The following is an 11,038-nucleotide window of genomic DNA, read 5'->3' as shown; positions in this document are numbered from 1 at the left end:
AGGGGGGAATTTATACTGTAGATACTGGATCACGTGACCTAATGGTTTAACTGAAAACAAATCACACAGTGATAATATATAATCCTTTGTATTTTTTCTGATTAAGATGACGGGGATACTTTTCTTCTTTTCTCCTATACAAAATTAAATACTGACGGAAGTCAGATCCCCTCCTTATAGTCAATTTTATATATCTGACGTTAGATCAATCCTTTTTTATAGACAGACAAACTGTAATTGGCCTAGCTTTTAACCTTTTACATACTATATATAGTAATTTAAAGTAGAAGCACTCCGCACCAGACCCAATGATTTTGATGTTACTGGATTATGGGGTATTCATTGCAGGATTATGATTTGCACACCCAGTATGGAAATGGTTTGGTTTTTTTTAACTCATGTTTGATTGCCTAAAATTATAATTTAGTTTGATGGAAACACGGTGCACTGCACAGAATTGCTGGGTTAAATCTTATAATATGATGGACTGGATTTTGAGCACTCCCATGCAGTGTATAATAAAAAACAGAGTTTGCCAAGGTGTGGCATCCCATAACAAACATTTTTTTTTAAACAGGTGACCAGTACATGCTTGTGTAGTGATTACACTTGTAAAAGACTTTGTACTTTTTATTTTATAACATCTATATCATAACAAAAAGTATAGGCTGGATAGCTGGAGCTTTCCTTGGCAGCATATATTTTGCAGCTGTCTGCGAGGTGGTTCTTGCTGGTTTTCCTTCTGCTAAATCACTCATTAAACCCTGTAATTTTAAAGATTAAGAGTTAAGGCACAAGGGGTGCATTTCACAAAAATCAAAGGACACAGCAGGCTAAATGCTACAAACCTGCGTTTGTGCCATAGCCCTAAAATGCATTGGTAGATTCAGTGGTATAACTAGTGTGTTCCATGCCCCCTGACACATGTGATCCCTACCCGCCGCCCATTTCCTGTCCTGTGCCAGGGTCCCCCACTCACCTGCATCTCCCTTCCCCTGCCCACAGGTAAGAGAGCAGCTGGGGAGTGGGGTATTTTTTAAGCTATAGAGGAAGCAGACCCCCCAGGTCCAGGCCCCGCTGCCCGCAACCATGGGGTCTGCTTCCGATTTATATTAATTTCGAGTGCCATGGTTCCTTGGGTATTCTAGGCCTTTTTATTAGTTAAAAATAATTTGTTTGCATGAAATTGATACAATAACAGAAACAGGTATATTTCAAAAATACAGAGAATGCTTGTGTACATTGGTAACAGACTCTTATATAACATTAACCGAAGGCAGTAACAACTTAACACTGTTTAAAAGAAGGATACTGCAAGCAATTCTATTCAGTTACACACAACAGAGGGATTAACAAAATTAAAGGGGATAAAATATTGAATATTAGGAGGTAAGAAATTATCCAGAGGAGCACATATGATTGTTGACCTGTCAGTTGTGGCCTATCACACTAGATCTTCCCAAAGAATCAACATTGATATCCAACCAGCTCCTGCAATGCTGCTTAATTATAACTTGACTGAAGTGACCCCATGTCATCGTAGACTTAAGGTCCCCATAGACGCGACGATTCTTCTTGCCGAACGACCGATTTTAGGGAAGCCCAACCAATCCTTCGAAATTATCGTGCGGTTAGTGGTATTCGAACGATCGTACATCTTACGATTTTTCGGCCGACATCTGTCGGGAAATTGATCGGCCAGGTCAAAAAATCTTTGTCGGTCCCAGTGCAATCTCTCTATGTTTGCAGGGCCAAGCAGGCAGCTCCCCTTTGTTTTCCTGGTAAATTGGTCTTTTTAGTTGATGGTAGATTCGTACGATCGTACGATCGTTCTGAGAAGATCGTGGTCTCACGATCAGGATCTGATCTTTTAAAAATCTCAACATCTATGGCCAGCTTTAGGGCTTGTTCACAAAGATAATGGTTTTGTTGCTCAAAAACGACAGTAATTTTAAAAATAGTTTCCATTTGAAGCTTTTAGGGCTGCGAGTGGAGCAGGGCGGATGCGTCAGCTATGCAATGAACATAACCAGCACCAATCACTGTCCATACATTTAATACTAAAATCATAAAATCCTTTTAGAGATTTGGCATATTTATTGTAGCTATTAAAATTATGAAAAGTAAATCTTCCATTAAAAATGTAGCTGTCAAGTTACCATTGTGAGCAAAACTTAGATATGGGATGTTTTGCAGAGTTTAAACTAATATGACCAGGCATTAAAATAATATGTATATAAAACACATCTGAGGAGCAACACTGGAAACACGCATTGTAAAACTACATCACTATTGCTAATGTGTTTCCTAAGATAGACTTGCAGCTATTTGTTCAATAAAACTAGCCAAGTTGATGTCTCGTTCAGAAAGACCACCACAGTCATGGGTGCTTAAAGTTATGTGAACCTAAAACAGAGAGAACAATGTGTTAGTGGCAATCACAGAGAAAACTCTAAGGGGGTGATCTAAGTTTGGTATTTATTAAGCAAAAAAACTCAAATCTTGTATCTAATTTTTGGATCTGTAAACTCACAAATTCAAGTTTTTAAATATAAACTCAAAAATACAAGTTTTTTTTACAATTGTATTCAATCAAGTTTTTTTACATTCATTTTTTTCAAAAGTAAACATTTGTTTTTTTTTTTTAAATTGTGAATTTATTCGAGGTTGAAAAAATCACAATTTAAATTTCTGATAAATCTACCCTTTAACGTTCATACTCAAGGAAGAAAGACATATACTTCATAATATATGTGCTATTAGCATCTGTCTGAATGCCTTGCACATTTAATTATACGCAAAGAACGGTTTTCTGTATGTAGGGCTTCTCAAACTGGGTGTTAAATGACCTTAAGAGCTACAAGTGTTGCCAAAATATTTTTCTACCTTGATCTCAGCAGCAGTGACAGCAAAGAGGACAGAACTCAGTATGGCAGAGCTGGTGGAAAAGGCAACTCACATCTGTGTTGACATTGTACTGAAAGGACTAAGATCTCTGCTGTCTTGTGGTTGGTGGAGGTTTCCACATAGGCTAAGGGGCCACATCCTTACATAAAAGGCAGCTTTAAGGAGGACTGAATGGGACAGAATAACAGCTAGTTATGTGGAGGTCGACCTGCACCCAACACTAACCCATCCAATTGCAACCCGACCTGGCAAGTCCTCTCTGTTTATTGACCCGTGCCAAACCTGCCCATTTCTGATGTCATGAGGGATCCCATATGAATAGACCGTGCCAGAGGCAGAAGCCAGCAGTTCAAGGTGGTGGGTGGATAGAGTAGAAGAAAGAGCTCAACCCGATCCTCATGGTGACCTGGAAGTTGACCCAAACCTGTGGATCCCACGGGTTTCGGACCAGCCCACACATCAACCCCATACTAGAAAACTAATCATTAGGAATGAACGCCTTTTTAACTGTATGCAACATTTTATTTGTACAGCATGGGCTCAAATTCAGCATTATTATATTTAATTTACCTTATCATAGACATTGAACCACTCTGGATGGTGATCTAATTTTTCAGCCTGGAGAGCCACCCTTGTCATGAATCCAAAGGCCTGTGATATATAATAATACATAACGGCAAAGTTAAATCACCAAAACATGGCAACTGAACTAATCCTGCTTTAAATATTAGCATAGCATTACTGAATGAATATAGCAATACATTATTATAAGGAATCCTTTTATCTAATAATTTACAGGAAAAAGGCAGAGCAAGGTTTTTAAAGGGCAACTAACTAGAGCTCATCCAGGCACACAACCTTAAACTTACTCAATTTTTTCTGTTCCAGAATTACTCTGATAGCATATTATTCATGCTAATGCTGGACTTGATCAGCAGAATTGGGCAAATGCGCTTTGGCACCTAGGGCACTCTACACCCCTAGTAGTTTTTCTGAAGGTCTCTGTGGTACTCATCTGAGCTATAAAATACTAGATAAACATTTTCTGCAATTGTGCCCAACAATCCCCAAAGCAGTTGTATCCTAGGCAAGTGCCTTTGCTGTCTACAGCCATTTGGTGGGGAGAGCTGCATGGTGGAAACTATTAGGTAAGTTATGGCTGCATGGATGGGCTCATGTGGTAGAAGGATCATGGGCTGGCATAAACAAGTAGCATACTTCTCCCCTACTAATGATGGATTTAGTAGAGGGGCTGCATTGTTAAAAGCTAAGATATGGGCCCGATATCATGGGCAGAGGGCTGATGGGCTTGGGAACTGGTACAGCAACCCAAAGCCACAAAAGTTAATAAAGATAACCAAGCTTGGATGGGGACTTTTTACAAATATCCATGTTTTTTCTGTTTTCCTTTAAGTAACGTACATAAAGTTTTCATTGTGATAATAAATATATGGTCCTAGTTATAGGGGTCTAGCAATGAAATGTATGAATTTAAAGGAATTGTTCAGTAGGTGGGTAAATAGGCTGTGCAAAATGAAAAATGTTTTCAATAGTTAGTAAGAGTCACCAGTGCCACAAACTATTCAGTGCCACCAGACCTCCTCCACCCCCTCCGCGTGCGCATGCACTGGAAAGTTTTCCGGCAGAAGAGGGAGTGCAGGACCAGGTCTGGGGACCCCAGACGCAAAATATTTTGTGCCGCCAATACCTCCTGCACCCCCTCCGCTTGCGCGTGCATTCTGCACGTGTGGTCGCATGCACACTGGTAAGTTTTTGCGGCAGAAAAGGAATGGCAGTAAAGGGTCTGGGCCAACAGGGCCCAAAAGAGCCTGGGCCCACCGGGTTTTTTCCCGGTGTCCTGCCGGCCCAGTCGACCCTGACAGTCATTGATTGGTTACTGCCTGGTAACCAATCAGTGGAAATAAAGAGAGCTGCAAAGCGGGAAGTAGTGTTCTGGCTATTATATTCATGACAAAGTCACTCCAGCCTTTATACATTACATTTTTGGCTAACTAACTATATTAGAAACATTTTTTTATTTTGCACAGCCTATTTACCAGTTTTTATTTTTACACAGAACTGTTCCTTTAATAGATATGTTTTGAATGCATAAGAGTATTAGTACTTAATGTACATTCACCTTCCTAAAATGTAACCCTACTGGGTCTCATTCAAACTGCAATACAAAAACCCTGTTTCTAGTTGCAAACAGGGAGTGTGAAATGTTTTCTCTGGCACCTAATATTAAACAGGTACAGTACGGTAAGTTCTGTATCGAAAGCACAAGTATCAGTAAATGGTGGGCTGCAAATAGCCTTTTTAGACTGTTCTAGCAGCTACGTGAAGTCAATCCTTTGCATCTTCCCATGCTGTTCATTGACTTCCTTTTACCCAGACCCACCTGGGAGCCTGTGTTCTCTGCCGGCCATTGCAAGGTAATACATTTTTTCTTTCCCTCCCCCCCCAACTTATTTTACACACACACACACACCGTTATCACTAATCCACAAACATTTTTTTGTCTTGCTTTTTTAAATTTTATTGGATACTGTAAAATAGATTTGCAGTTTGGAAGACCCATTTTGAATTAAAAAAATATATGGATTTGGGAGTTTATTTATTATTTGAGACTTTGTGGATACACAAAACTTAGTACATTGTCAATTTGGGTTGAAAAACACAAAAGCCTATCAAATTCAACTGACCAAATGACCCCTAATGCACATAGGTGTTGCAAAACAAGACATGAAAACATAAAAAAAAAAACACTAAATTGCAATTGTCTTAGAATACTGCTTTCTACATCTACAGACACTAATTGCAATTGTCTTAGAATACTGCTTTCTACATCATACTTTGTATATTTTATTCCTTTGAGATTTTGCTTATTCATTTATAAGCCCTGAATCTGCATATATTTACTCGGTTAAAGTCTTTGAAATGAAATTCTTTGCATATTGCATCTCTGCCATCCAGTTCGTGCCAGCCTACTGCTCTCAAGTTAGGTAGCAGTTGTTCCCTTTCTTCTCCGCTGAGTCTGTGCGCTTTCCCTGCCTGCAAAATAAAAAAAATAGCAAAGACTTCTTGATACAAAGAGATGACTGTGTATGATTTGGGGCTTGACCCAAAATAAGGTTAATGGCACTGGGTGGTTTCTCTGAATGACTTTCAAGGCGATGTTTGCCTCAAATAATTAATTTTTAGTATGATAGTAATGAGTGATATTGAGACAATTTGCAATTGGTTATTATTTGTTTGTTGTTATTTGTTGTTTTCATTTTTTATTTGTTTTTGAGTTATTTAGCTTTTTATTCAGCAGCTCTCCAGTTTGCAATTTCAGCAATCTGGTTGCTAGGATCCACATTACGCTAGCAACCATGCATTGATTTGAAGTAAAACTGAAATATGAATAGGAAAGGGCCTGAATAGAAAGATGAATAATTAAAAGTAGCAATAGCAAGAAATTTGTAGCCTTAAGGTAGGACTACACGGACATTTCCAGCGCCATCCGACGCGCTGCGTTAAACTGTCTGCGATAAGTTGCATGCAACAGAAATAAGGTAAGAGGTGGAAATGTCAGATGAAGTCGCAGAGTTGATCCGACGTCGGATGCAGACGCAGCGTGCAGCAGACGCAGGCGTTTTGTCGCAGCATGACGGATCGCACCAAAAACGTCCATGTAGTCCTACCCTTACAGAGCATTTGTTTTTTAGATTTGGCTGGTGACCCCAATATAAAAGCTGGAATGAGTCAAAAGAAGAAGGCAAATAATTAAATAATAAACTGTTTCCTACAGTGCAATGAGGGCATTTGCCATAAATAATGAAACACATTTTTAAATTTTTACAAAACTGGCTATACTAAAATATAAATAGAAAAAAAAAAAGACTATAAAGTAATTAATGATGAAAAGATCATGAACCATTAAGAGTCTAGTTCATGACTCACTGAATTCACATCAATGTAAAGATGTGGATTCATGCTCCGTTACCATGGACTTTGCACTTTTCATTGTTTTAAGCTGGGGCTGATTTCAAGGGTCACATTTTTTGCTTATCTGTCCCAGGAATCCTTATGCCTGCAAATATAAAAGGTTAGAAGGCAGTTTCTAAAATATGTTCCTGCATCGTAGTGACAATCGTGCAGTGTTCCTCAAAGAGGCGCATGGCGGAATCAAATATATAGTGTAAAAGCACCGGGCAAATACCTTTATGGCAAAATTACAAATAGCATACAAATGCAGTGTTATGATAGATTAAAAAGGTTTAAAATCTGGTGTCAGTATCTCTTTAAAACTTGTCCTCTGTTTCTATTGTATGCTTTCTCTCGTGGCCAAAAAAAATCAATTCATACATTTTATTAAAAGCAGCTTCTGTGTCTGTTTATATTTTGTTCACTACTGGTTCGGACTCCTAAAACAATGCAGCGGATTAAAAGACCTGGAAAAGAACAGATTCCTGCTACATTGTTTCAAGAATCAGAACTAGAAAACAGCAAGGGTTAAACAGCTAATCATTTAAATGTATATTGGACAGTTGCTTAAGAATTATATTTGCTTTTATCATGCCAAAAAAAATCTGTTTTTGGGTTCAGATCCCCTTTAATGACCAAAGGTTGGCTGATAAAATGAATAAACACACAGGCTGAGGCTTACATAAACACAAATAGGCATAGACATGTGTATTTCGTTTTACTCCCTTTCAACTTTCCTTTTAGAAAAATGACTCCAGATGTGCCATTCATGGTTTAAATTAGGTTTAATCCTCTATTGAGCAATTCTCTTTTGCACACAATCAATGGAGTCCGGCATGGAATGCACAAAGTGAAATAATTTAATTTTAAAAATATTTCTTATATCCGTTGCACTTCAGTTATTGAGAACTACAGCTGACACCAATCTTTTTGAAAGCTAGTGCAGAATGCTGGGGATTGTAGTTCTCAACCGACATTGCCTGCACGTTACCCACCCTTCCAACAGACATTAAACGTCACTCTCCACAAGCTTCAAAGACGCTGGGGGTTGTAGTTCGTTAGAAAGCCTGCAACAATGGCATTTTTTGGGCCCTAGCATTGCCAATAACACGGGCTGCACATGAACCCACTGTACTGGCTAATTCTCTAGAATAACTCCTCTATCTTAACTATGCGACAAAGCAATAGCACAATTCACAACTATAACACATTTTAAAGGAACCATAAGCAGATGTAGTTGAAATACACACAACTACATTTGGTGCTGCAGGTTACATTGGTTTTATCAGGAAGGGAATATATAGTAAAGTTCATTTCCCCCAGCTTATCATGCTACATTGCTCCCATGGCTACTCATTAACCAATGCACTGCTGTGTTGTTTTTACTTCTAGCAATAAGCAAAGCAACCTAGTATTCTTTTTATTTGTTATATTTTCGATTGCAGAGTAAATGAGAGGTCTGCTGCAACATTGAGATAATAGTTGGATTTGAGTATCACCTTACCATGTCTGCTGAAGCAACTGGTGAATTCCCCGTCTCAGTCTCACTGGCAGAATCAGCTCAGCTGTAGCTTCTCTAGCTAAGAGCAGGAGGCGTAGGCAAGGCATCCACCCAATGCAAATGTGTGGGGCTGTGCTATTGTGACTTCACTCAGGCAGAGAAGGTGATTCAGCACTACACATACACAGCTAGAAGCCATGTTGTTTGTAAAGCAAGTCAATATACCAATCAGTGACAAGTATTTCTGTTTATATTTTTTACTATATGTTAAAGGTTCAAGGGGAAGATGTAAAAAAAGAGTAGAAAGTCAGGCAAGGAAAGGAACAGGGTGACACAGTTGGCTGGGACATGATACAAAGTTTTTGCATCTTACAGGACCTATTATCCAGAATGCTTGGGACCTGGAGTTTTCCGCATAAGGGGTTGTTCCATAATTTGGATCTCCGTACATTAAGTCTACAAAAAAAATCCTTTAAACACTAAATAATCCCAATAGGTTTGTTTTACTTCTGATAAAGGATTCATTATATCTGAATTAATGTAGAATTTTTCAATTCAGGTAAAATTCTGAATTATTTTAATAAAATAGAGTCTATAAGGGATAACCTTCCCGTAGTTTGTAACCTTCGGAATAACGTTTTTCCTGATAACAGAATATATCTGACATAAGCAGGTCTCTTATCACAGCTGAAACTGAAAATGAATGTGGTAGAACTAGCACACACACGCTTTCTGCGCACCGTGAATCACCCCTTTAGGAGTAATTATAGCCTAAAAATGCAGCCGTGCGTATTTAGAGGCAATGTGAAAAGAGAATCATGGAACTTTGCTATCCACAGCAGGGAGCAGTGTAAATAGGCCTGAAAGGAGTAGTTCTGCTTAACAAGTAACGACAGCACTTTTCTAAGAGGGTTTGCAATTATTTTAATTTTAGATGGGTTCTAAATATTTTTGCTCTGTAGATCTCAGTTGTGGAATGTCAACTGCAATCTGGTTGCTAGGGCTTAACTACTCTAGCAACCATGCAGCAGTTTTGTAGGGTCTGAAAAGTTGCTTTAAATGATGCTAAAAGTTTATTTAGTGGTGGCTTTACATATGTGCACTCTGGACAGCCACTTGGGGCCCTTTATCCTAGGAACCCCAGCAAGCAGTAAAGAAGGGGGCGGGGCAGAGCTTGGTGAATCAAAGGCCAAGGAATAATTGATCCTCCCCTGCATTGGTGGCATTACACATTCAACATTCTCTGTGGCTGGAACTTTTCAGCAGACTGTGGCAGCCAGGGTTAGACTTGGCAGGCTGGACCAGACCCACACCTACCTGTCTGCTGCCCACATGGCAGGGGGCCCCCAAGGGGAGGGTTGTGATTGGTGCAGGGGTGCATGGAGGGTGGGGCCCTTTGTTAGATGCTCCAGTGGGTCTCGGACCCTCCAGTCAGATGCTGGATGCAGCTACTCTTTCGGTGGGCCCCAGCCCTCATTAGCAGGGCTGGAACTAGGGATAGACAGAAGAGGCTCGTGTCTAGGGCACAAAGTTAATCACTTACCTCTCTGCCTACCCCTAGTTCCGGCAATGCCAATGAGGGCTGGGGCCCACCAGCATTACTCATGGTGTTAGGCCAGTCTGACCCTGACCAGTAATACTTGATAACAATGCAATTAATAGGGATAAAAATATACAAGGTTCAGTATTTTTTCCAGAAGAGGGGGCAATACTATTCTTGCTCCCAGTAGTGTAACTACTGTAACCAAACCTCACAGTCACGGGAAGGCGCAGACCATAGACTGCTGTATGGCATTTCCCCTTGCCAGCCCTTTATATAGCCGTCTGCTTGCTTATTTGTGGTCAGTGGCAATCAAGTGAGTGGGTGGCCAGAAGATCTTTAGTGGGGGCAGCCCGGCCAGATCCAGGTACGCCACTGACCATGCCTTAATGTCTTAGGGGAAATGTAATAAAAGTCGCAAAGAGGAAAACAATTTACACAAATTTGCATTTTGCAATGTAATATTCTTCATTAGACTGTTATTGCATTGCAAATATTAATTTGTCTATTGTGCACTTCGATGAAGTGTTTTCAGGTGTTGGAATATTTTGGAGCAAACATAACTTTTCAGTAAGAAATTTTATGACATACCCTGCACACTGGTGCAAACTATAAAATTCACAATCTTTCTTCTACTGTCAAAAGAGATCGCTAAACAGTTTCTGGGTTCGCAAAAGCTATTAATTTTGCGCAAAGGAATATTTTTTCTGTTACTAACTTTTATTATATTCCCCCAGTGGAATGTCATGGACAAAGGCATACATTTTCACATTGCAGTTATTGACTTTTGTTACATTCCCTCTTTCATGCTAAGAAATCAACAATGCTTTATAATCTCTGCTGCCACCTAGTGCATCATTTTTTTAGTGATTTAAATTTTGGTGTGTCCCAAAAACAGTTGTGCCTTGAATGTCATTGATCAAGGTTACTGAAGGATCGGATACTTTGTGAACTGATCAAACTAATCACTTTTTTTGTTTGATCGACGAGTGATTTTATTGCATTGTTGAAAAACAATTGTTTTTTGCAAATAAAGCTGTTATTGATAACTGTAAGCAAGGAGAGCTGTTTTATTATGATTTAATGTATTTTTAGTATTCAGATATGAGGCATCAAAC

At 39.3% G+C, this 11,038-nt stretch overlaps 1 protein-coding gene across 3 annotated transcripts; it reads right to left on the bottom strand.

The window, feature by feature from the left end:
- Positions 1 to 1,135: 1,135 nt before the first annotated feature.
- pcbd1.L (pterin-4 alpha-carbinolamine dehydratase/dimerization cofactor of hepatocyte nuclear factor 1 alpha L homeolog) lies at positions 1,136 to 8,555 on the bottom strand. 3 transcript variants are annotated; one of them, NM_001088142.1, is given in 5 exon segments: positions 1,136 to 1,544; positions 1,898 to 2,406; positions 3,478 to 3,558; positions 5,830 to 5,961; positions 8,384 to 8,553. In NM_001088142.1, coding segments are annotated over 4 exon segments (315 nt in total). In that variant the 5' UTR covers positions 8,387 to 8,553; the 3' UTR covers positions 1,136 to 1,544; positions 1,898 to 2,307.
- Positions 8,556 to 11,038: the final 2,483 nt, after the last annotated feature.

This window comes from Xenopus laevis, chromosome 7S, assembly GCF_017654675.1.
Source record: "Xenopus laevis strain J_2021 chromosome 7S, Xenopus_laevis_v10.1, whole genome shotgun sequence".
Lineage (NCBI taxonomy): Eukaryota > Metazoa > Chordata > Amphibia > Anura > Pipidae > Xenopus > Xenopus laevis.
This window is presented reverse-complemented; position numbering and strand designations above follow the sequence as displayed.